The 27,927-nt window shown below is 34.9% G+C and overlaps 1 protein-coding gene across 2 annotated transcripts; it reads left to right on the forward strand.

The window, feature by feature from the left end:
* The first annotated feature begins 1,770 nt into the window (after window positions 1-1,770).
* chrnb1l (cholinergic receptor, nicotinic, beta 1 (muscle) like) lies at window positions 1,771-27,927 on the forward strand. Of its 2 annotated transcripts, none has more exons than XM_087258423.1 (11): window positions 1,771-2,023; window positions 5,831-5,964; window positions 6,338-6,382; window positions 7,728-7,837; window positions 8,387-8,495; window positions 9,392-9,539; window positions 11,184-11,369; window positions 11,652-11,875; window positions 11,962-12,140; window positions 23,743-23,884; window positions 24,099-27,927. In XM_087258423.1, the coding sequence occupies exons 1-11, from the start codon at window positions 1,972-1,974 to the stop codon at window positions 24,237-24,239; spliced, it is 1,470 nt and encodes a 489-aa protein (XP_087114549.1). In that variant the 5' UTR covers window positions 1,771-1,971; the 3' UTR covers window positions 24,240-27,927.

The following is a 27,927-nucleotide window of genomic DNA, read 5'->3' on the forward strand; positions in this document are numbered from 1 at the left end:
TTGAATTCATCTTCAATGCCTCCTTCATCTTTCTCCCAAACATCAACACAGTTGGAGAAACCCTCAACGACTCTGAGGCTTCGTGAAAGGCTCTGAAGTGAAAAGGATGCCTCAGCTGGGCATGTGCAGTGTTTTTATGTCAAGTGTAATCGCCATTGATGCCAACTGTGCATGCTGACGCTGCCAAATCATTGCCATTTCATTGGCCCGTTTTTATACACTTTCAAATGATTGGATTCTAACGAGATCCCCATAGGAAGTTTCCACATGGCATTGAAGTTCCCCTTCTGATGGGGAACTACCCTTAACCTCTAGTACTGTCTAACTAACTATTAATAAGCAGTACTTTTAAGAAGAAAATTGTATTTAATAGTGAAAAGAATTGATGAAAAAAATCCTTCAATGCAGAGCAAAATGTTTTAAACACATGAAGGCAATTTTTACACTAGTTTTCATTTTAAAAGGTATACAATACCTGACAAAAGTCTTGTTGCTGATCCAAGTTTTAGGAAGTAGGAACAACAAATAATAAGTTGACTAATAGTTGATCATTTGGTATCAGAAGTGGTTTATATAAAAGGCAAATGACTCGAGATTACGCGTATTTCACCAAAATATAATAGGATCATGCATCTGGACTCCCAGATTTCATCAAGATTTTTTGGATTCATCTTCATAGCCTCCTCCTTTATCTTATCCTAGACATGCTCAATAATGTTCATGTCTGGTGTTTGGGCTGGCCAATCCTGGAGCACCCTAACCTTCTTTGCTTTTTTGAACTGTGATGTTGGGGCTGAAGTATGAGAAGGAGCACTATCCTGCTGAAGAATTTGCCCTCTCCTGTGGTTTGTAAAGTAATGGGCACCACAAATGTCTTGATACCTCAGGCTGTTGATGTTGCCATCCACTCTGCAGATCTCTTGTACGCCCTCTTATACGGAATGTAACCCCAAACCATGATTTTTCCTTCACCAAACTTGACTAATTTCTGTGAGATTCTTGGGTCCATGCGGGTTCCAATAGGTCTTCTGCAGTATTCGTGATGATTGAGATGCAGTTCAACAGATGATTTATCAGAAAAAATCTAACTTCTGCCACTTTTACTAATGATCAACTAGGTCAAGTAATTTTTTGTTGCTCTTACAACTCCATGACAAGACTTTAGTCAGGTAATGTATATCTGCTGTTGCCTTGGAGCCACAGTAAGCACATTTACCACAAGACAAACAGAACAAATTGAATAGAGGCAGAGAGACGGGTATGTTGAGAGGTTAAAGACCCCATGCCTTTATGTTGACCACTTTGTGTGTGAGTGTTTGGGGAATACATTTCTGGCAGTGATGTTGGATAAATCCCAATTTAGTTGCAAATACTGCAATCCAGAACTATAATAAAAATCTAGAAATTAATCACCATTGTAATGTTAGTGCATATAGTTATAATTGGGCTATATTGAGAGCAAGTGTGAAAGGGAAGTCCCCACAAAAGTATGCAAGCAGTGTTTGTGTGTGTGTTTGTGTGTGTGTGTTTTCACTCCTGTCCTCTCACCCTCCGGAAAGGACCACCTCTTCCCTTTGTTCTCCCACAAAAATACCCCACTGGCCCACACACACAACATCAACAGGTGCCTGCCAGAGATGCCATACAGTCCAAACACATTCCTTTCTCCCTCCCATAATTCCCTGGCTTCACGACCAATCACGGGCCTACGTTTTTAGCAGTCAGGTTAGGGAGGAGGAAAGTGATGAAGTGACCGTGTCAGGGTTTGGTAGTACGGGTTCAGCGCAGTGTGAAACATTAACAGAATCACATTAGCCAGTCTGTTGTACTGTATGAGAGAGATCAGATACTGTGGGATATGCCAGTCAGTTAGTGTATGTTAAGTTGTGTTTTTTTGATGGTGCCAGTGCTGACAGCTGGTGCTCGAGTCGGTGAGGGGACCAAACTTAGGATATACAGATTGTGCTTAAAATGAAGACTGTGCTTTGGGTCTTGTGGTGCTGCTGGCTTCTGGCTCTCACAGGTAATGGAGATCTGTTCATTTTGTATTGTTTTGCATGTCTACTGGTGTTCAATCATGAGGTCAGTTTGATCTTTGTCCATTGTAACCCATGTGTGCAGTTGGGGATGACTTCATTCACTCTGGTGTGATTTTTGATTCTTAATTTGGCCACAACTTTCTCTGTGTTTCAGAAAAGGGAATGAGTTTTAGTGACAAATCTTATTTTGACATTTTGGGAAAATGCTTTGAAAAAAAAAAAAAAACAATATATTCAAACTTACTAGCATTTTGTTATGTTCATGGATGTTTTTGCCCTTTTGACTTCTATTATAAAACACTTTTTTATTGCAAAGCTATGAGAGCATATAGTTTTTTATTCTTTGTTGGTGGTCAATAGGGCAAAACATAATGAAAGGGTAGTCAATTTAAACTATAGACAAGGGGTAATTTTGAAATGCAATATACTGTAAAGTATACAAAACAGTGTACAGTAATATCAAATGTTGAAAGTTTGCTGCTTAATGTATTTGTGGAAATTGTGAGGCATTTTAAGAAATGTTTTGAAGAAAATAAGATTACACATTTATTATTTAAAATAAAATAATTTATTTCAAATACAAAATCGTCACTGAAAAAAATGCTGCTGCAACTACAATTGAGTAAAAGTATCAATTTGTTTAAAAGTAATTAATGAGCGCAGACTTTTGAATGTAATTCAATTATTGTAATTCAATAACCCAACATTGGATTATAGCAACCCAGCATTTATATAGAGTAATATTATTAATATGGGTAACACTGTCACATTGGTTAGCCTCACAGCAAAAAGGTCACTGGTTCGAGCCTGGCTGGGTCAGTTGGCATTTCTGTGTGGAGTTTGCATGTTCTCCCCGTGTTCGCATGGGTTTCATCTGGGTGCTTTGGTTTCCTCCACCTTCCAAAGAAATTCACTATAGGTAGATTGAGTAAGCTAATATGTCTTTAGTGTATGTGTGTATGTCCTGGTCCTCCAGGTTGGGGGTTGATCATTGGGCTAACGACCCACTTCATTAAAACTAGATGTTATGTAACACCAACATGGTGTGGCTAAAAATCAACTACGATATAAACGGCTCTAGGAGTAAGTAATTTTATTAATCTTAATCTTAATCTTGTGTTTGCATTATTCAAATATATTTTCTGCATTTAATTTTTAAGCATCAAAACAAAAATGCAGTATAGCTTTTGAGATTTTTAATCATTAGAATTTGTCCTAATTATGATCTTTAATTGTTTTGTGCTACAAAAAAGTAAAACAGTAGTTTATAACCAAAAGAATCTCTCTGTTACTGACCACAGTGCAGCCCCAAAATAATAATTCAATAAATGAAATATAATTAAACAATGATATATTAGAATTAAATAGTTTTATTTTGCCGCTCTCTTTTTAAGAATGTTAATCCATTTGTCAGCAAGAAATATATAATGTTAATTATAATGAGAACGGATTACATAAATCACATTAATTTGATGTGTATATCAAAATGGCACATTTTATAACATTAAAATTGCTGCTGTTAGTTTTTATATTGCAGTATAAGGTCAGGTTTATGTGAATTAATGTCTATGCAGATTGTAACAGGTGTGTGTGTGTCACTGTTGTGTGTCAGTTATGTGCTTTTATGTACTGTGAAGGACTGCATCCCTCTGACACACAATCTATACAATGTATAGAATGCTGCAGCATATTTGACCTTGTAATAAGGAGACAAAGAAAGCAGTACTGAGGCTGGTGACACCTCCAAATGTTGAGTTGGGTCAGCCATTCTTAGAAAACTCTTTTTAGGACTGCAAGTCAAAAGAAAAACAGGGCTGAAATTATGTTAATAAAGACGAGACACTGCGTCCATAAGGTATTCGATTTTGGGCTTTTTTGTTTTAAATTTTTTTTTCAGCATAATATAAAGAAAAAATTTTGCACACTTTATAAATTTCTGTCTGTAAATTACAATTCAACTTTTAAAGGCTGTTTTAAAAATAATATAAATCAAATGGTTATCTAAAATTATCAATTTCAGGACGTTTTTCTTCTCCTGCACTCCATGAATCTCCATTTCAGCTGCACTTGCATGCACCATACTGCATTCTAAAGGCTTTTATATTAGGGTATGTTTAAAAATAAATCATTAAATATATTTGTTTATTATGTCAACATTAAAACAAGACATTTGATTGATTTTTGAGCCAGAAATGGATGCACAGTATAGCTCAGTTCTAAAGGTTTATTTAGACATCATTTTGTAATGACTTGTATTACAAAAGCGTTTGCAATTCTTAATGTAATGAATTAACTGTGGAGGTTGGGTGATAACAATTAGGAAATGTTTTACCTTATTCATCTGCAATCTCTTGCCCTAAAGAATTAATTGTAATTTACCCACAAATGAAAATTAGAACATAATTCACTCACCAACAAACCTTTTCTGTCAGACAAACAGAGTCGAAGTAGTTTGAAATTTTATCCTCTTTCAAGTGAAAAGTATGGCATTCAGTGTGGTCATTTTCCCATGAATATATATATATTGTTCGAAGTACATTTTACTCTAAGAAGTGTTAACTTTTAAAACTGGTATGACGTTGCTATTATACCTAAAATGTAAAAGTACCCTCTGTAGGATTACGATTTTAACTCCAGAAAGTGTTCAAATTGAACAACAACAAAAAAAAGTGTTAAAATTCAACTCCAAAAGCAGAATTATTTCAACTCTGCAGTGGAGTCAATTTAATGGTCATGCATGTACACTCAGATTGATGTGATTTTTACCTCCCAGGGAGTTTTTTCCAAAAACCAGAATTTGTTGTGCATGCTATGTAATAGTGTTGAATAGTGACTTTTATTTTAAAACTTCCATAAGCGCAAAAATCCAATGTCAAACTAACCCATATGCCTCAGAGGGTTAACACATGTCTTATGAAGTGGATTGATGTGTTTTTATGACAAAATTGCTTCTTATTTTTCAGCCGAATGCATGTTATGTATGACTGAGGACTGACAACCTATGATGTATGACAGTTAGACAAATGTTTGCGGCATTGTAACTATTTAATGTTATACAGAAACACAAAGCCAACTAGTTTTTTTGTTTTGTTTTGTTTTTTTTTTGTTTGTTTGTTTGTTTGTTTATCTTATGTGGTAAGCTATTTAGGTGGTAAGTGGTTTCCTGGAGACATGTTTATTCCTGGAGCTTCCACTGTCAAACATCGAAAAAAATCAGTTGCACATAACATGCATTCAAAGGCTGCACAAGTCAGTAATTTGAGTTTGTAATTTACAAATTGGTATTATTTCTGTTACAAAAACACATTCATAAGATTTATGTGCTTATAAGCTTCAGAATAAAATCCATTATACAATAACAATTTTATTTAAATACCATGATATTTACAACTTTTGTTGGGCAGTTCTTTTCCAACAAATCAACAAAAAAAGAAAGACAACCACAAAAAGTCTATAGCAACAATACCTCCTAGAAGACAAATGCCTTTGAGAACAATAAAGTCGTAAGTCTAGATGGTAAAGCTGATGATGGAAGGAGCTTGTCTTAATGATGTGGTAAAGCATTCCAAAGTCTGAGGCCGCAATGTAGAAAGTACGATCTGCCCTATAGTTAAGTCTTGATTTTGGGATGCACAGCAGATCATGATTGGAGGACCAAAGGGATCTGGTAGGTTCATTGGTTCACAGAGGAGACCCAGTAGATGAAAAACTACTCTGTTTATCTGACAGAAGAGAGTCATGATGGCTTGAGGATGAATAAAGTGTGTGTGTGTGTGTGTGCGTGTGTTCAGAGGCATCTGAGGCCGAACGGAGGCTACTGGAGGATTTGTTTCAGGATTATAACCTGAAAGTGCGTCCAGCACGTACCTGGAATGAGCGAGTGATGGTCCGAGTGGGAATGACTTTAGTCCAGCTCATCAGCTTGGTATGATACACATAACACTCACGCATAAACACATTCACACACACTTTCCTATGTGGAATTACTTACTAATCCATCACTGGTTGGTTGTTGTTGTTGTTTTTTTCCCAAAGCATTTCATCACTCACACAGTTTGTGTTCAGTGACTTTCACAGCAGGCTGTTGGAGATCAGCGGTCCAGCTGCCTCTGTCGTACCCACTGGACCAAGCAGTCAACGCTTCAGCAACATTTCCCAAACATTAGAGAAACATTAGCACTCAGTCCTCTGAGAGATCAAGCCATGCATGGAACATTAGCTTCCATACTGAAGGACTGAGTGTGATGGCATGACATGCGTTAACGCTGCGCTAATCTATCCTCTCTTCTCTCTTACAGAACCAGAAGAACGGAGAGATGACAACAAACGTGTTCATGAATATGGTGAGAGGCAGATTCTCCTAAGCGCTGTTTATTTTCTGCTTAAATTGACTCTTCTCTTTTTATAACTGTGAGTTATTTCTGCTTTTTATCTGGAGTTTTTGTTTAAAGCTATGTGCTTTCTTCAATTACTTGAGCTCACGGTGCTTAGCAAAACTATTGTGTATATGTTTTATTGGAAAAAAAGTCTATTTGGCTAATTGGATAAGGTTTGAGGATAATTTCTTGGCTAGCAGATCAAAATATAAGGAATAAGAATGTCTGCATTTGGACAAATGAGTAATATGTTTTGCATCATTCAAATGTTTAGATTTAGTATGAGTTTATTTAAAATAAATACTGGTCATGAAATATCTATTAATTTTCTTTTAGTTTTCTATTAATTTTATTATTTTATTCATTCATTTTCTGTCAACTTAGTCTCTATTTTAGAGTTTGCCACAGCAGAATGAGCCGCCAACTATTCTGACATATGTTTTACACAGCGGATGCTCTTCCAGCGACAACCCAGTTCTGGGAAACACCCACACACACTCATTCAAACACACTCATACACTACTAAAAAGTAAACTAAAAACGTAGTTTAGTTTAGTTTACCTAATTCACTTATAGCGCATGTCTTTGGACTGTGGGGGAAACCGGAACACCTAGAGAAAACCCAAAACTGGACCAGCCAGGACTCGAACCAGTAACCTTCTTGCTGTTAGATGACAATGCTGAGCACTGACCACTAAAAGCACAACAGAAGAGCATTTTGTTCCATTTGTTTATAGATTATAAAAATGCAGCTTTTTAGCCAGTGAAAATCTGAGAATTTGATGCTTGGCTTAGAGTGGTAACCCAAAATTAGTACTTGCATTTGGCAAGTAAAATTGATTTGAATTTGTCCTTTATGTATCTGTTTAAAATTAAACTTTATCCAAAAAAGCTGTTTCTTTGTTTTGTTTTGTTTTTTTTTGTTTTTTTTGTTTTTTTGTTTTTTTGCATGGTTTGGTTGTATTATGGCTTCCACAAAAAATGTTTAGGCTGTATACACACTAAACATTTTTTGTGGAAGCCATAATACCAACACTTCTCAGTGTTGGTTATTTTGTCAGGCTTGCTGGACAAACCTAAAACCCATCCACTCAGTCAGGTATTTGCAATGAACGAATGAATCAGCAAGAAAGCAAGTAAACAAACAAATACATTTCCACAAACCAATGTTGTGGAGAACTAATGGTTTATGTGTGTAAAAAGTCTTATAATTTAATAAGTTAATAATACATTTCACAATTAAATTCAATATACAGTACAAAACTGTAAAAATCTACGAAAATCTCCCTCTTTCTCAATATGTTTTTTGAAGGAATGGACTGACTACAGATTGTCTTGGAATCCTGAAGATTATGACAAAATTGATGTTGTGCGCATTCCTCCTGTAAAAGTGTGGCGTCCAGACATCTACCTTATCAACAAGTGAGAACGTCCTGTTATAATATGGCACACTGATGAGCATTTAAAAGATTTTGTTTAGGTTGTGCATGATTAGCAGCATTTCTAATCAAGTAATTTTTACACTTTCATACTCAAAGGGATAGTCCATAAATGAAATTTCATTTATCCACCCTCCACTTGTTCTAAATGCTTTCTTTCTTTTTTCTTTCTTTTTTTAAACATTTCTTTCTTTTGTTGAAAACAAAGGAAGATATACCAATGAATATAAGTCAAACTAACCTTTGGCTTACCTAATTTTTTTTTCCTACTATGGATATCTGGCTGGTTTTCCCCTCAACATTCTTCAGAATATCTTGTTTTGTGTTCAACAGAAAAACAAATAGATTTTTTTTTTAATAAAGCACGACAGTTCCACCTAAAAATCTTCTTTATATTCTTCTAAAGACAAAATAATGGGCTAAATTGAAAATCTGATCTTTTTATACCATGAAATGGCTGTTATGAAACAAAAGCTGCAAAGGACATAATGAACTTAGGACGTGATAGAGATGTTCTCTTTCTGTTTAATAGTAATGACGGTCAGTTTGACGTTGCGCTGTATGTGAACGTGCTCGTGAGGAGTGATGGAACTGTCTCCTGGTTGCCACCAGCCATCTACCGCAGCTCCTGCTCCATAGAGGTACATGTATAATATTTTCCGGCTTCAAATAGACTTTCTGTAATTGCACTAAATGAATGATTTTTGCTTATTTTATGCAGAACTTGAATTTAACTAATTAAAAATTTAACCTTTATTGAACCTTGAATCTTATTTTAACATGAATCAATCTTGGCTAAATGCATTTTTTATGGATTAATCATTAATGTATTGCCAATGTATGAATAGCTTGTAATACTCATGAGAACCTCTTTTTTATTATGTCAGTGTGTCATGCATACAAAAAAGGTTCATTCAAACTATAGCCAGATCTATCCATATGTATCTCTAGTCTGCGAAATTGCAGAGCTTATGCAAAATCATCTAAATCAGTATGATCACATGCTTTGTTTATTGCTGTTTCTGGTCCACCAAATTAGTGCAGCACATATTTGCATAATTCATCTAAATATCTCTCTGTTTTTGTATTTCCTTCTCCTTTTTAACTTTCCCATTCTCTTGTATGTTACATGTGCATGAGCGGTAAGTTTTGGCTGCAGTTCACCTCACAGCCACTGGTGTTGCTAATAACAATACATAAAGCCCATTTAACAGTGTTATAATTGTGTTGTACTCATTAATCAATTTCAAGGGATAGTTCACCCAAAAATGTTACTTCTATTATTAATTTGTTTCAAAGAATTTCTTCTGTTCAACACAAATGAAGATATACCGAAGAATGCTAGAATAAAGCAGTTATTGACTTCCATTTTACGTTTTGTTTCTACTATATATGTCAATGGCTGTACTTTCCCAACATTCCTCAGTATATTTAGTTTTTTGTTCAACCAACGAACAAAACAGATGAAATTATTTATTAACTTTAGTTTGAGGTGAAACTTTCACTGTAGTTCAAAGCTGTGTCTCTGGCCCTATAGGTGGCGTACTTTCCATTTGACTGGCAGAATTGCTCAATGGTGTTTCGTTCCTACACGTATGATTCCTCAGAAGTGGACCTACAGTATGGTCTAGATGAAGACGGAAATGAGCTCCATGAAATAGTGATTGATGAGAATGCTTTCACTGGTAAGTGTCCTTCTTCCTGAAATTTTCAACATATATTCCAGCTCCAGTTACTAGTATGAAACAAGAAAGATGGTTCTTTTTATGTGTATTAAAGGCACAATTTGCAATTTTAGCCACTAGAGGGCACATTCACAACAAACAATGGTGTATTTTGGTGACACTGTGACTGTGTGTGGAATCATGGGAGTTGTGGTCTTTGATACATACTACAAGACATGGTTGAGCTAAAAATACTCATTATCATGGTAGTATGAAGCAGAGTAAAGCTGAAAATGAAACAAAAGCACTGAAGCAATTGTTTATGAGAGACAAGTGCAATCCGACATGAAAGAAACAAAACTTGTATTATGTCACAATCGCTTTTGGGGGATTTTCAGTCATGATCATGTAGGGAAAAACAGCACTGTTTTACTCTATTACAGTAAATACATTTTAGGTTTCTATTATAATGCTGATATGTGCACTCTAATAACAGTGGTTCCATGTTTTCTATAAAACCAAACTGGTGTTGCTAAGAGCAAAAGTTAATAATGTGGCAACCCTAGATGTTTGGCAGAAAGATCTGGGATGCTCAATCAGCGCAGACACTTGGACACACACGTGGCAATATGCTGGCAATATATCAATCTGTAATAGAACTAAAAGAACAACAGTTCAAACTTTTGCATCATCTCCGAATTACACCATCACGTAGATATAAGCTTAATTCAAATTATTCTCCATTCTGTTTAAAGTCCAAAGTTGAAGAAGGTGATTTTATGCATTTATTTATGTATATATGCATTTATGCATACTATTGGAATTATATATATGTTAAAGGCTTTTGGGTACAGATTTGTAGTAGACGTGTAGAAGATGTGACTTCGACTCTCTTAACTTTTTGTCAGGTGTTGCTGATAATCATTTGAAGAGTACAACAAACAGGAAGTTGTTTAACTTTCTTACCTATTTTGCCCGTAAGAGTATATTTCTTAAATGTATATCGAATAAACCACCGACAGTATCAGAATGGCATAAAGTAATCAAATGTCATTGGAATATATTACCCACTGGTCAATGGGAAAAATTATAATTTTTATTATTACATTCTTTCCTTGAGTATGTGGGTGCCAGGATTTCAGGTACTTTTTTTTGCAAATCTTTAGATCACCATAAACCTTGGTTAATGTATGTATTCTTTTATTATAGTTATTACTTTGTGTATTTTTATTTGTCTTCTTTTTGATCTTTATTAAGTGCTGTGATGTTGAGAAATTTGTTGGCTGTAATCTGTGGTTATTATTCTGTTGTTTTGTTCTAATAAAGACAAAATAGAGATATTGAGGGTGTATGGTATAATTAGTATGGCAATAGCATGGCAACTAGGTAAAATAGCTTATATCTTTTGATTTGAACATTTTTCTAAACATTTAAGATAATGCAAGTACATAAATCAGCAAAAAAAAACATTATATGAGATATCTTAATGAGATATCTTTGGGTATCCTAATGAAGAAGTCTTACATATTTAAATGAAAATAATTCTTCAAGCAATCTTTCTGTAGCCTGTCCACTGTTGCCAAGTATTCTAGCAACTTGGCACATGGCACACCGTCTCTTTCCTTCTGTCTCTCTTTCTCTCATTAGTCCTCTCTCTTCCCTAAGAGAACGGCGAGTGGCAGATTTGTCACAAGCCCAGCAGAAAGAACATCCAAGATGACTTGTATGAGGACATCACCTTCTACCTGATCATTGAGAGAAAGCCTCTCTTCTACGTCATCAACATCATCGTGCCCTGCATCCTTACCAGTGTGCTGGCCATTTTTGTCTTCTACCTGCCGCCTGGTGCAGGTGGACATCTTTAATTACAAGATCAGTGTAATATACATTATTAACAAAATTAATTTCTCTCTGTTAAACAGGACTTGTGAAATATATAAAAGTTCCACAGGAGGACAAAAAATGGTCTTCAACTATGTAGTTTAATATACAGCAAATGATTATTAGACAAGCAGTAGTCTTCGTAATGTCAATACTTATTCCTCTATGATGACTGTATGATTATTAGCAAGTGTATGAAGGTTAATTGCCACAAAACGTATGTTCTCATATGTTTTCTGTCCTTTCACTCAGGTGAGAAGATGACTCTGTCCATCTCAGTCCTCATTGCACTCACTGTTTTCATGCTGCTGCTGGCTGACAAAGTTCCAGAAACATCACTTGCCATTCCTATCATTGTTAACTATGTCATGTTTACTATGATCCTGGTCACTTTCTCCGTCATCCTTAGCGTGGTAGTCCTAAACCTCCACCACAGGACACCCAGCACACACCACATGCCCGGATGGGTGCGCAAGGTGTGGAAACCAAATATTTAAATTTACTGTAAACTGCAACTTTTCCATAAATTTGAACATGCTTCTTATGGTCTAACCCTCTGCAGGTTTTCATCAACTTACTGCCTCGCTACTTGGGTGTGCTGAGGCCCACCCCTGAGGAACCAGTGGAGGAAGAGCCAAAAGAAAACGTCCCAATGGGTTGTTTGGAAAATAGCCTCAGACCTGGAGGTGAATATTTTATCCGAAAGATCAATCCAGAGCTGGTAATGCCATGGAGAGGAAGGTCAGTATTCTTTGCATTAAAACATGTTAGTTAAAACCATCAACTGTTGAGTGATCTCTAAAGCTTATATGATTGCATGTAAAATAGAAATCCTGTTTAAATAGTAAGTAATGTATGCACTATATTTCTGTATATGTATAGGGTAATGTTGTGGTTAAGTTGGGCATAAAGTACATCTAAGAGGTTGTTATCACAGAATAAAGCCCAACAGGCTTATCAGATTTATTCTGCGGAAACAGCCATCATAGAACACTAACCTGCGCATTATTCAGTCACAAGATGTCACCAATCATTCAAAAGAACAAAGCTGACTGTAACTGACGGAATAAAGCACAGGAGGATCGCAGCTTTTCACAAATTAGTTGTGCCAGAAAGACCAGGGAGATAATTATGATATTGAATTACATGTATTGATGAGTATTATTTGACAAAAGTATAATTTAACAAAACATAGGATTTCTTTGGTGGAGGCCCTGTCTGTAGCTTGATTTGGAAGCTTTTAGATCCAACCATGACTGCCGAGGATGAAGGGCCTCCCTGCACAGGGCCAACCTGGTGATGGTGGGGAGGATGGTGGGTGAACATTTGTGTCAGGACCTGCAACCAAATGAATCAAATGGATGGACAGCTAATATATTCCTTGTGTCTCTTGGCTATTGGTTGGAACTAATTGTAATGACTGATGTGGCATTAGATCTTCCCGGTAGAACTACTGCTAAAAGCTAAATTTCCAACCCTAATTAAACACCCGATCAAACTAATTGAGTCCTTCAGGCTTGTTTGAAGCCTACAGGTAAGTTTGCTGAAGCAGGGTTGGAACTAAACTGTGCAGGGCAGCGAGTTTGACACCCCTGGAAGAAAGCATAGACTGACCTAGATATTATTCATTCACAAGATTATGTCACACTGTCCAACACTGTGGTAACAGACATGCAGATACATATGAATGTGGATGTAAGTCAGTGGTCTCAAACTGCCCACACACTGGCCATTTACAGCCCGCCATCCTCCTCCCTTCGGCCCGCAACTGACCCCAAAAATATAAAAAGATTCGGCCTGCCAAAACATATATTTTTGAATCTCTATCCTTGTTGTGCAGTCACGTCTAGCCACTTGTGGTTATAACCCACCACCAAGTAGACATTTAAAGTACTGCATTGAAATTAGTTTTACTTTCGTTTTCTCTCAGAGTACGGTCGAGAGTAACACACATGCTTTTACATTTACATTTAAATTTAGTCATTTAGCAGACGCTTTTATCCAAAGCGACTTACAAATGAGGACAAGGAAGCAATTTACACAACTATAAGAGCAACAATGAATAAGTGCTATAGGCAAGTTTCAGGTCTGTAAAGTCTAAGAAGGAAAGTATTAGTAAAATTTTTTTTTTTTTTTTTTTTTTTTTTTTTTTTTTGAGTACAGTTAGTGGTATATCCAAAGAGGCAATTGCAGATTAGGAAGTGATAATTCTGTGGTTTATTTAAACATAAAAATATATGTCCGTAAGTGCTCTATTTTTACTAAAGCTCTCTTCTTGTGAATATTCAAGTGTCATTTGATTATTATCAGTTTTATACCACCTGTATTTTGTTGTACAAACACTTCTACTGTATATGGCTTACACGTTATACTGGTGGTGTAACAAATATGATCAATTTGCTAATATTCAATTCAAACGGTCTCATTTAATAGATTTTGCTCATATGCTTTTTAGGATTTGCATAAAAACTATGTACATTTGTGAAATTGCACTGCTAGTTGAATTGAACTTGTTCAAGTAAATGTGAATATGCACAAACTTCTCCCCTCTTTGTTGTAGTTTTACAAAAAAAGAAAGAGATTGAGAACAATTGCCAGTAAAGTCACTCAAGTAGTCGGTAGCAATTTAAACTACCCCTTGAAAGAATGACTGAGTGTGTGTCTAACGCTCAGCCATACACACAACAACCACAGATATATTTCAGCAGCTGGTGTGTGACACCATAAACGTGCTGATTTTTGCATTATCACTCGTGACAAGTAATGCTTGAAATTTAAACGTCATGTCTGTTGTCCTGCATCAGATATTTAGATGCATCAGTTATGTCAGGATTCCACTTTTTTTTGTGCTTGAATGTTAAAACGGCCCTCCTATGAATTGTCAGTCACTGAAATGGCCCACCGCCAATTTGAATTTGAGACCCCTGATGTAAGTACATGTATTTAAACACATTTACTGGCGGTCAAAGCGATTAGAGGTTCCTGGATGAGCCTGTGTTATTTAGCGGTTGTTATCTCTGGATAACATACCATGGAACGCTTACGACTGACGTATTCCAAACAACCATTTAATAAAGTAGGTAGATAAAGCAGTTCGTCTTAAAGCTACAGTAAAAATAATTCGAGAAATTGATTCTGTATCAATTATGAGATTTTGAAAAGAATCTGAGCTTAGTTTTTAATTTCAGATAATATATAAGCTTGCATACAATTCCTTACCACTCAAACCTAAAATTATCATTAAGAATATTAAAGTTTTAAGCAATTTCAGCAAGATCTAATTAATCATTAATGATTCAAATCATTAATTTCCTTGCTCAGAATAGCGAATCATTTCGAAACTCTCGGAATCAATTTCTTGAATGATTTTTCAGCACAGCTCTAGTTTCATATTGTATGTTTTCTGTTTGCAAAGAGTAAGATCATGTTTGTTATTTGGTCTGTTATTTAAGGTGCTTATTAATAACTAGCGTATGTCACTGGAGGAATACTTTATTATTGAAGCCTAAAGCAGTGGGGGAAATCTTCTGATAGCTTGAACATCTAAATCTCAGCCAGCAACCACAGAGTTTTGTAAGTCGGTTGCCCACCTGCCAAGTTGAAACACCTGATTTGCAGTGGGAACTGTCAGAAGTATTGGCTGTTGTTAAGACTGCTTAAGACTGGAAGAGAGACAATCAATTAAATAAGCGCCTCTGATGTCTGATTTCCTCTCACGTATTGCAGAGCCTCGTTTTGGCAGGCAAACAACTTGAAAGCAAAAACAAGAACAGAACCACAGCAGGATCATAAACATTATGAAAAGTAATCCTGCTTCTGGTTGAAGCATTTGTAGTGTGTGACTTTGCATTTGCTGTGCTGACGAGATAAGATTTTTTTATTTGCTTTGTAAAGCTAAATGTAATTCTTTAATTGGCCTGTTTTTGTGGAAACAAATACAGCTTTATACAGAAATACTACATGAAGTGCATCTTCAACTACATATAATCATGATTTATTAGTCAAATATAACAATTTAAGTTCCATAGTTACTACAAAGCCACATTTAAAGGGGTCCTATTATGTTATTTTACAAAGTCTTGATTCTGTTTGGAAAGTGCACAAGAAAATTCTCTCATGCTTTGTGATTAAAATTGCAATTTTTTTAACATAATTTATGTTATTTTATTATCTTTCTTCCCAGCCTGACACAAACAGCTTATTAGTTCCAAGTTTGATGAGAAATTAAATGTGTTGTGATTGGCAAACAGCTTAGTGTTTTTTTATTGTCACGCCCTTTGCCTTATCACGTTCTGTCTCATTTATGGAGATTGTTGTCAATGAAATAACATTTGTTTTTCGTTGCAGACGTTTAAATGCATATATGTGCACTAGCAAAACAAACATTTATGATCAGAGTGGCCACTTTACTGTTGTTTTGTACCTCCATTTCACCCAACAATTTGCATTATTCTAGGCAGGATTTGGGCTGCTATAGTGACATCATTAAATCCTGTAGAACAAGCTTGTAGTCCAAAAAGGATGTTCGTTGTAGCTCTTGAAAATTAATTAAATAACTAAATATCTCCCTTTTTAATGGACCTTTTGATAATGTAACTTAGAAAATGTTTTTATTTGTTTTGCGAGTCGAACTGCACTTGATAACCATTATATTCATTCAATAAATAGACACTCGCAGCAAGAGTCATTTGTACAGAGTTCAGTCTATTCTGGTCTTCTTTGATACACTAGTAAGAGTCATTCGGTTGAGAATCTGACAGCACTGGGCACCATGAGTTTTTCTTTTATTAATATTAGCTAATGTATTGCAAATGACTCATAAGAGTAATTTGTTCAGGAAGCAGACTATACTGTTTTTATTTATGACTCAGTTATGATTTATTTGTAAATTGGACTACACTGGCTTTGTTGTTTCCTGCTGTGGTTTTTATTTTTTTTTTTTTTTTTTTTTTTTTTTTTTGCTGTGCTGCAAGAATTGCTGAAGGCTGTCACAGTATTATTTATACAATATTTATTTAATTCAGAGCATCAGAATGATAAAGCAAGGACCATTAATAAAAACATATGCCATTTGGTTTATGTTATTGTTTTGTTGTGTTGCCAAAATGGATATTGTGTAATCATTAGACACAGTTTTGGTTCAAAATTAATTAAACATTCAATCTCAAACAAATGCACATTTAAATGCCAAATGAATACATTGCAAAAAAAGTTTTATTTTTCTTAAGAGTTTGTGTCTTTTTTTTCTTGTCCAAATATCTCAGTATTCTTAAATCAAGAAGCGTTATCTAGACGAGCAAAAAAATTTGTCTCGTTTTCAGAAACAATATGTAAAAATTAAGTAGTTTTTTCCTTCAAACAGGCAAATAATTTGCCAATGAGTTAAGAAAAATACAATAGTTTTTCCTCTAAAATAAGATTATTCTTCTTACAAATTAAGATACTTAGAGTTTTTGTCTTGTTTCTAGTCTATGCAAGAAAATCATTTTTTGTACATACGAAGCAGTTTAACGTGCTTGTACTGTAATCTACTGGTGTTGCCGGTATTGCTCACTTTTAAGCAACTCTCATAAACACGGATCAGGCCAGTCGCATGAGGAAAATCTCCATGCAGGCTGTTCCTCCTCTCAATAAATGGGCATTTGATCTCAGCCCAGTTAAGCCCAGTCACCCCTCCAGAGTCGCCAGAACATAAGCCCTTGTTGAGCTCAGGCATTAGGCTGTAATGCACACAAGAACAGCAGGAGAGCTCCGAAAGGTGGACCATGCACATACATGGATGAATGGCAGGAAGGACAGATGGATGGGTTTTCTCTGAAAATGTGCACATGACTCTGCTTCACTGTACTCTGTGTATGTGTGTGTGAAGCAGAGACTGGTCTCCATCTGTTCATTATGCGAGTAATGAACACTTTCGTGGGTGCCAGTTCTCTTCATCTGTTTGAGAATGGCTCATGACCTGTGCTCTGTCACTCTGCCTTTTATAATGTGGTGCCGCAGCGTGTGCCCACTCTTTAGCCAGTCTAACAGGTGGTTTTAGGATGGCTACATGCCACTTGAGCTTTGTTAAAGTGTTAAGTCTTTCAAAACGCGGCGCCGGTTTTGAGGACTGCAGGATCAGAGGAGTGGTCTTAGGGACCGTTAATTATGATGTATATGTTTGTTTGTTTGTTTGTTTTTTTTAACCAACCATACAATAGTTATGTTGTTATTATGAGCTGTTGTTTTGGTAAACAACCCAAAGGTCTCAATTACAAATTTAAATGATCAAATGTCTTGGAAAATCTAATTGGTGCCTTGATGCTTGAGGACTATTATATCAAATCGTGATCAAATTTGTCAATAACAATTATAAGCTCTGGACTTATTTTACTCTATATTGATCTAAGAACGAATCACACAGCAGAAATGTGCATCAATGGAAATTTTAAAGTGTGCTAATAATAAAGAAGTACCTAATTTTCAGCCACCAAAAATGTATTGGCCGAAAATGTTTAGCCATTTAATGGACATTCTAATTTTGTGGTTTCAGTTATTGTTGGGGTACTCTTAAATCTGGAAGCATTAACAACTTATATCGAAATATATCGTTATCGTTCAATATGGAAAATAATTTTTGAGATTGCACAGTTTTTTTTTTTTTTTTGTTCTAAGATACAGAATCATTGGAATGGCATTAATGGCAATTACGACTGGATTAGGCATGGGTTGGTGTAAGATTCTGACGGTATGATAACCTTGGATAAAAATATCACGGTTTCATGATACTGTGATCACTGCTCTAAAATATATATTTTTTAAATGTCTGTGTAACAAACAACAACCTTTTTCCCCTTTGAAAAGCAATCTATATCATATTTTAAGAAACATTTAAAATATTTTGGAGCAGTTAAAAATCGTACTCGTACCTTAGGACCGGTATAGCAGAAAATTTTGACGGTTTTAAAACCTTGACTTTTTCAAACCACCATATACTTTGAAAATGGTTATTGGCCCATGTCTAGACCAGATCCAATGCTTTTAATTCTGGGATTTTCTGAACAAACGCAATTGTTGTCAAATACACAACATAAATTGCACTCATACTGTCAACTACTGCCAAGAGGTTACTGCTACTGTTATGGGAAAATAATTAATCCCCTACATATTAACTGTGGCTTGGGGAAATTACCTCTATGTTACATTTGAAGCAAATTGGGTACTATTTGAAAAGAAAACTTGAACAATTTGACAAAATTTTGCATCCTTTTATCTGTTACCTTGAAAAAAACTTTTGGACTAATGCATCATTTCTGTAATGTTTTAATATGCTTTGTCATCATCCTCTGGTGTTAAAACAGGTCTTTGTAAACAACTTTGCTTTTTTGAAAATGGCTAATGTGGCTGGGTTTTTTGTTTTGTTTTGTTTTGTTTTTTTATTATTTTTTTTGCTTTTGCCTACTATATGTGGACAAAATATGTAAAATGGGGAATGCTTTTGTTTCTGAATCTGTGTTTCAATAAAACTTATTTGACAGAAAAACACAATCCCTGCAAATAAAGCTACTGCATGCATGTCTAGGGTATCCTCGTAGAATAAGCAGAAAAATAGGTTGCTTAGTCATACATTGGCCAGGTATTAATAAGAAGAATATTTATACATAAATGAATAAAAGCAAACTCGTGTCGAGATCACAAGAAAATTAAGTCATGATGACAAGAAAACAAGAGAGAAACTTTAATTCTAGAATACTTTAATGCATGGCTTCTTAGGACTTCCATATTTACCTGTTATTTATCAATATTTATATGTTTACACTATTTATATGTTTTTATACTATAGTGTTTGCTTTGCATAATTTATCTTTTTACTGCAACTAACCACAAAACTAAGGTCTCAAAAGTTTTTGTTGTTGTTTTGTGGTAAAATTCAGGATCACAAAACGAAGTCTATAGTACTAGTGGTGTCAAACATCTTACATCGTTTGAGTCTGTATCTTTTTGTATTAATTTTCGCATTTGTCTTTCTAAAATGAATTAGTGCTATGCAGTTTGTTTGTTTTTTTGCTAGTTAAAAGTTTAATTCCAAAATTAACAAGGGTTATGCAGTTGTTTTTATCTGTGAATTTCTTGGAAGATGTGAAGATATGACTTTATTTTGAACTTTTAGTCATTTTAGTTCAGGGCAGCATTTCAGTTTTTTTATCACTTATATGTCAGTTTTTATAACTTTATTTGCCACCATTACATCACCCGACAAAAGTCTTGTTGTTGATTCCAGTTGTAAAAGCAACAAATAATAACTTGCCTTCTAGTTGATCATTTGGGAAAGTGGTAGAAGGTAGATTTTTCTGTTGAGCCTATGGAACATGCATGGACCCAAGATTCTCAAAGAATTCAGTAAAGTTTGATAAAGGAAAAGTCATGGTTTGGGGTTACGTTCAGTATGGGGGTGTGCGAGAGATCTGTTGCATGAATGGCAACATCAACAGGTATTTAGACATTTGTGCTGTCCATTACATTACAAACCACAGGAGAGGGCAAACTCTTCAGCTGGATAGCACTCCTTCTCATACTTCAGCCTCCACATCAAAGTTACTGAAAGCAAAGAAGGTCAAGGTGCTCCAGTATTGGCCAGCCCAGTCACTAGACATGAATGATATTGAGCATGTCTGGGGTAAGATGAATGAGGAGGCATCAAAAATAAATCCAAAGAATCTCTATGGACTCTGGGAGTAATCTAGAGGCCTTTGTCTTTCATATAAGCCAATTCTGATAGCAAATGATCAAATAAAAGTGAAGTTTTTATTTGTTTTTCCTAAAACTTGTATAGGCGACAAGACTTTTGTCAAGTAGTGTACGAGATAAAATGTAAAAATATGGGTTTGATCTCAATGGTTAACTTTATTGGTGCTCTAAATACCAGTTTGGGTCAGAAACATAATAAAATACACACTAAAATACTCAATGGAATACACAAAATGCTATTCCTGGCTGTTTAGAACAATCTACACAAAAGCCTAATGCAGCCCAAATTCTTGTAAACACAGTCAGCTTATTGCTCTGATGGCCTTTTGTGTATCTTTTCTTTTATGGTGTAGATGGTGTATCCGTGTCGATAATATTCAGTATGTGTATACAGCATTCGCATAGTAAATTGAGTGTGTCCATGTGCAAACAAGCATTTGTAAGTGGGCATTCGAGTTGCTGTCTATAGCAGTGTGCATCTCATTGACCGTGCCTGTCATGTGCCGGGCGTGTGGTGGTGCTTTCTATAATCCCTGTTGGAAAAAAGTCACCCTTGAAGGAATGCGAATGTGAGAGAGGAGAGGGAGAGGTCAGTCCCAGACACAGCACAGCTCTCATTCATTCTCCACCATATGACAGACTCATTCCCACTATAGCAACACAACACTGACCTCTACTGCAGTATGTGCTCCTGCCACTGTACAAAATGGCATGGAGAATGACATTACTGAACAATGCTGTTTATTGAGGATGATGCCAACTAAGTTTGTTAGTAGCTTAAATTAATTATTTCTAAATTATTTGCAGATTGTTGCTGTTATTAAAGAAAAGGGGAAAAAAGTATAAAAATGTAAACTTTATTTGTCTTTTGTAATAATTGTGTAGTTTCATACAGTCTGCCTAATATTTTTCATTGAGGTTTAATTAAACGATTGTTTTTTGTTTTGTTTTTTTATTGCTGTGATGCCATGTAAGTGACAATTGTGGCGACTTGAAGTAATCAGATGATTTTCTCTTAGAATTTGAGTGGAAATTGTTGACAGTTTATTTCTCTACAAATGTGACAGCTGCAGTAAATCTGGTGCATGCTGTCTAAGTGTTGCCCTAACATTTCAAAATGTGCCGCTGTCACTTACAGACTGGTCAGGTCACAGGGCAGGTCTTTTGTTTCAGAATAAAAGAGGAGACGATGACATACAGCATGCCAAACATATGTCCAGAATCTTTTCAGAAGCTTAAAGGTTCAAGAAAGCCTCGAGTACTTTTTGAGATTTTAACAGATGTGTGTTTAGCATCAATAAAGACAACGTTGACACCTGTTGACTTTAATTGTGAAAAAAAATTGATAATTTAAAGCTTTTGTCAGCTAAATTACAGGTTTTAAATCATGATTGGGGCAGAATCAAAATCAGTGGCTTATTGCTCATCTGCTAGTCGAGTTATGACAAATCGGTTTCTCATTATTATTCATAGACTGAGTGTTCTTGTCCTATGAGAAGACCCTGCTTCTTAATTATTCATGACAGCACGTGCTTTATTGTATGGTTTTCCCCGCAATGCTGTCAGGGCCAATGATACAGCAAAGCTGTTTGTGTGCAGCAAGCATTTTTGTCGGGAGAGCCGTTCGAGAATTGGAGAATGGCAGACATTAGCCACTTTCACACAGTGATAACGGTAAATATCCGGAAAATTTCCAGAACAATTTTACCGGTAAACTCAAAAAAAGCACGGTTTACACAGACGAGGACGTTACGTAATTTTTCCGGAAAAGACCATTCACACATCCATTCCAAAATACCGGTAAATTCTGACATCATAACCAGAAACGAACTCTAAATGGCTGCGCTTGTATTTGTAAACATTTGACTACATTACAAACTCTGTGGATGGAGAAGTATTGTAAACAACTTCAATAAAAACATATGGAAGAACACTTTCGCATGTCGAGATGTGTATAATATGTATGTGTGTGTGCTGGCGCACATGGGCTGCTTCGCGGGCACATGTGACGCATATAGCAACTGATGGAAGCAGAGCTCAAAGGTAAACAAACAACGTCTTATTATAAGCATCTTATCAATATTTATTTACAGAGTTGGCATTAAGAAGGAACATAGAAACGTTATCTGACTAACATCTAGCAGCTAAATGTGTCTGGAAAAATATTCAAAGGCTTCTATTTTCATAAGCCGAGCGGACGTGAATGCGTCTGAGTGTTCTGATTGGCTAAAGTAGACGTCTCAGACGTACACAGGCTCTTTCTTCTTTCTTCTGCATTCACACAGCGCAGCATTCCGGTAAATTACTGGTAATGTTACAACTTCTCTTTCAGGAAAAAAGCCAGAACGAATTTACCGGTATTTTCAAAAATGGCCTGTTCACACATACAGACCTTTCCGTAAAATTGCCGGTAAATTCCTGAATAGGTCTGTATGTGTGAAAGGGGCTTTTGTGTTTTATCAGTTGAGTTTGTTAACATTCAGACACATCACAGATCCGTGCTGCTGTGTTTGTCTATAATTAATATTTTAAGATCACCGGCAAGTCTAATGGTTGAACTATATAGGGCAAGAGACCTGCTGCACTGCGATACGCAGTGTTTATATAAACATTATTATCTTTATAATGATATAAAAGTTGTTGTTATGTGTATATATTATATGAAATGACAAATGGCTTATCGTATATGTAGCAAGGCATTAAATTACTGCTTAATTCTTTTCATTTTATCTTTGTAAACTATAAAATCATAGCTTTCCTAATTTGTTTTTTGTTAGATTTTTTTGGGCTGATTTTGTGAGCCAACTTACAGTTGTTCAATCCCTTATTTTTCCTCTGCCAGCCACGCCCACTCCTCCCTCTGCTCACAGTGCTTCACTCCCATCATATAGCATTTTTTATTTTTTTTTAATTCTGAGGTAGACTTGAACTGAAAGAGGGGAGTTTCATGACCGTTTAAGGACAAGCCGTTTGCGTTGTGCTTTGCTAACAGGATGTGCATGAAAATTGCAGCTTTTGCTGATTAAGATTTAAATTTCATTCAGATTTAATGTAAAGCCAGTGTTATTTATATATATATATATATATATATATATATATATATATATATATATATATATATATATATATATATATATATAATAGTAATTCTCAAATTATTTGCATCATTATTCCACTAAGAGCAATGGACCCTTTTCACAACAAATTTTTTACAATCCCATTTCCTGAAATAATAAAAGAAAACTTCCACTATGGTGTTATCAAGACTATCAGAAAAAGAGAAAAAAGTGATAGACTGATAACGGCAGCCAGAAGAGAGAACAACATCAAATTTACTGACCTGCCCTATAGACGCTGCATCACAACCGTTACTTTATAATTTGATGCAAAGTTGATATAATTCACACGTACATACATATAAATGTACATAGGGGTTTTTACAAATCAAAATATTAAAAACTTTCAAGAATTTACTGTTATGGTGACCGTTAAACGCATCATGTCTTGTGAAAAGGGTCCATTGGACTTGAAATGAATGCAGTATGCTTTGCTTATACTCTTTATGAAGGGTTCAAATGTGGTGTGTGTGTCTGTGTGTGTCTGTTTTTTTTTTCAGCCATAACGAGAGCACTGTGAAGTTGCAGAGGTTTTCAAACAGTGACAACTATTGTCTGATTCTGCCTCCCAATCTCAAATCTGCCATCGCTGCCATCACATACATGTCTGAACAATTGAAGAAGCAGGATGTGGATGATACTGTAAGTTTATGAACACAAACCACACACATCCCCATTCAACTCAATCTCCGCTTCTCCACACATAGAATAAAACACAAAGAAGCGTTTATCTAGAGGCTCTTCCTCTCACTCTGCTCCTGATCCTCATGATTATTCATATATTGACAATACACATCCTGCTGTGCCAGTGAGATAAACATATCCCATTGTTTCTCCATGTGATGTGTGTGAGTAGATGACAGATGACTGGCAGTACATTGCTGTGGTTTTGGACCGTCTCTTTCTTTGGCTCTTCGTCGTCATTACTACTCTGGGCACACTGACCATGTTTCTGGATGCCAGTTTCAACTATACTCCTGACCAACCTTTTCCATGAGCACATCCCAGCACACAGACACGACACACAGTAAGACTGTACTCTCTGTGGACGGACGCTAGAGGGCATCATAGAATTACCAGAGAACACTCATTTTGAGTTCTTTCTTTTCTTTTCCCTCTTTCTTTCTTCTATTCTTTTCTTTCTTTTTCATTTTCTTTTAATTTCTTTCTTTTTTTCTATTTCTTTTCTTTCTTTTGCCCATAACTTTTTTCTTTTTCCTTTTCTTTCTTTTTCCATTGCCTTTCTTGCTTTTTCTATGTATTTCCTTTCTTTTTTCCATTTATTTTCTTTCTTAATGTATTTCCTTCCCTTCTATATTTCTTTTCTTCCTTTTTTCCATTTCTTTTCTTTCTTTTTCCATTTCTTTTATCTTTTTTCCTTTTATTTCTTTATGTATTTTCTTCCCTTTTCTATTTCTTTTCTTTCTTTTTCCATTTCTTTTCTTTCCTTTTCCATTTCTTTTCTTTCCTTTTCCATTTCTTTTCTTCCCTTTTCTATTTCTTGACTTTCTTTTTTAATTATTTTTTCCCTTTTCTATTTCTTCTTTCTTTTTCCATTTCTTTTCTTCCCTTTTCTATTTCTTTTTTCTTTTTTTAATTTCTTTTCTTCCCTTTTCTATTTTTTTCTTTTTCCATTTCTTTTCTTTTTCCATTTCTTTTCTTCCCTTTTCTATTTCTTCTTTCTTTTTCCATTTATTTTCTTCCCTTTTCTATTTCTTTTTTCTTTTTTTCATTTCTTTTCTTCCCTTTTCTATTACTTTTCTTTCCTTTTCTATTATTTTTTGTTACTTTTAAGTTTTCTTAATTATGATTAAGGAATTATTTGATTATCATGTTTCCATGACAGTGTTTTTGTAATTGTCAAGCTCTTTTAACTCCAACATTTTCTGCTCTTATATTTTGTTGCATCATGTATTAGGACACTAGATTTAACATTTTTAATCTCAAAGCTAAGATTTTTTTTAAATGGTCAAATTGTTATATTTTATTCTAATAAATAAAGTTGTTGTTACTCCATAAATTGTAGGCAGTGAGGTAAATTTCACAATACTATATTTAATAACTTTACATTGTAAGCAATAGCTTAAGTGCATAAATAAACAAAACATTCAAATTAAAATAAAATATTGCTTTGTTTTTCAGATTGTAGGTGTCCAGGTTCAAAAAAGAAATGAGTAATGAGAACTAAAATAACACTGTTTAGTCCGAGAGATTTAATTTAAATATACACTGTAAAAATATCTGTTAATTAACCATTTCTGCATTGTGTAATTTTATAGGTTTTTCAGTTTATTTACGGTTGTGAAATGTCGACTTTTAATGCTGAAAATTCAACTTTACAGTTTAATAAAGTTATCTTATTGACATTTTAGTAGTTTGAAGTAATATAGGTCTAATAAATAATATAAAATAAACAGAAGATGTACTGGCAGTTTTATCATACTATGCAACAACAACCTGGACAACACATCACTTTAAAATATTAAAAATGTCAACAAAAGTCACATTTGTTGAACTTTTAAAGTTTAAAAGTTGGAAGTAAGTTCAAGGTCCAATAACGCAATACAAAAGCATAAATAAATGGGGTAAATAAAAGAATAAAAACATGAATCACAAAATACAGAAAACCACGAATTTATAGATTTTTTTTAGAGTGTTGTTTAAATTTAAGGTCATCCGAGATGTATGTGACTTTTTTTTCTTCATTAGAACCCCTTTTTTTTTTTAGCTGAAAGTCCTTGGTGATTGATTGCATTAGGTTTATTAGGATCACCGCTAATAATTGTTACTTCTGGCTCTAAATAGATTGCATGAATCACCAAAGAATCACAGTTTCATTAAAAAAAATCTTTAGTGTTCTGATGAAGTAAAAGGCTTCTGTGATAATTCACCCATGACCAACTGACAAAACTGTCAACTATGCTGAGTGTCTTTCAAGCTGACCCCAGGCCATTCCTTATTATCAAGCCCTGATCTACACCTACAATAGTGGCTACAAGTAATGTCCAAGAAAATCTTCACCCCTTTATTTACGCGTGATGTTAGATACATTTATTAAAGCAGCTTGTGCAGTTGTTGATCAATTCGCTTGGGTTCATTTGTGATAAGGCATGGAAACATGCTTGCTGAGCCTTTTGCCGGAGAATGGCTGCTAATCATATGAACTCATGAAATATTGTTAACTGATTATATTGTGGTCATAACATGCTTAATTTTCTTTGTGTTTTGTTTTTTTACTGTTTATTTTTTAAAATATTAAAATTAAAGTTTTATTCCTTGATAAAGTGTAGTTTGCCTTTTTGCCAAATAATGATGTCAGTTTGGTTCACCCAAAATTCTAAATTCTTTTTTTAATTACTCACCCTCATGAGACCTTTGTTTATCTTTGGGATACAAATTAAGCTCCCTCATCCTCTGTTGACAGCAACAGTCCTGCGATTTCAAAGTCCAGAAAAGGAATTAATAAAACCCATTGTCAAAACATTCCATTTGACTTCAGATATAATCTGTAATTATATGCAGCTCCAAGAGAACTTTTGTGCACCAAAAAAACTGTAAAAATGACTGTTTGCTAATGTGTTCTGCATGAGTTCAGGGTGTGTGTTAGGTCTTTTAAGTTTTTTTTTTTAATGCTTTTGTGTTGCACTGATGACTCTGGTGGCAACATGTCATATTACCCATATTAGCACAGACCCTGACCTGGGGTCTGTTATTCATTCCTGGATTACTCAATTAGCTGGATTTGGTTATTGACAGTTTGACACTCCGAAATAAAAGTACAAAGACCTGGTGGTTCAAAGAGAAAATGTTATGATATAAACCTTTTAGATACAAACCCCTTTTTTTAAAGGAATAATAATTAATGCAGTCATGCACATATTTTGACAGCTAATATGATGTATTTTTTATTGCGTATCATATTTAACAAACCGTTACTTATAAATTTTTTGTAATTTTGCACACATGGATAATTGAATATTAATCAGATGATGTCATTACGCTGCTGTGCCGTCAACCAATCGTTGCATTGCTGATCATGATTTTTTGATCATGATGAAACAACACATGCAGGTTGAACTAACCCTTTAAATAACTTTTCCCAAGGGGTTTTCTCTTTCGATATTACTTGTTTCTTACATTTTATGGACATAAATGAACTTTTAGGGGCAGTTAAAAGTGGTTATTGTGTAACTGTCCTCTTCGAACATCAACTTTGGCCACATCTATATACAGTCAAACCCAAAGTGATTCAAACCCCTGGCAAGTTCAGAGTTTTTGTTCAAATGTAAATAAAAGCTGAGAATTTTGTTCTACAACGATGCCTCTTTTTTCCTCACATTGTTGTCTAATCTTTTGGAAGAAGCCTGTGTCATTGCCAGTAAAAAAAAAATAAATAAATAAAAAAATTGCTGTTTGTGTAGGTTTAAGGAATTTGCCATGGGGTATGAATGATTTTGTGTTTGACTCTATATGTAATGTATAATTATCTTTTGTTTTAAGGGGAAATATTAAGAAAACATTCTACGCTACCTGTTTTGTCACATTCTTGTTTCGCTGTTCATAAAATTGAGAGAGCTTGTATATTCTTGCTTTTTTAATGTAATTGATGTTTGTTCATTTTGCAGTTATTCTCTTTAAGAAGCGTGGCATCTCTCATGTTCAAGAGAATTATATTGTGAAAACTA

The sequence above is a fragment of the Danio rerio genome, chromosome 7, assembly GCF_052040795.2.
Source record: "Danio rerio strain M-AB ecotype USA chromosome 7, GRCz13ab, whole genome shotgun sequence".
In the NCBI taxonomy this organism is placed as follows: Eukaryota; Metazoa; Chordata; class Actinopteri; order Cypriniformes; family Danionidae; genus Danio; species Danio rerio.

Coding starts and splice junctions, on each gene's coding strand:
- chrnb1l (XM_087258423.1), top strand. CDS start 1,972: ATGAAGACTGTGCTTTGGGTCTTGTGGTGCTGCTGGCTTCTGGCTCTC. Junction 6,383..7,727: donor CAAACGTGTTCATGAATATG/GTGAGAGGCAGA, acceptor TGTTTTTTGAAG/GAATGGACTGACTACAGATT. Junction 7,838..8,386: donor GACATCTACCTTATCAACAA/GTGAGAACGTCC, acceptor TCTGTTTAATAG/TAATGACGGTCAGTTTGACG.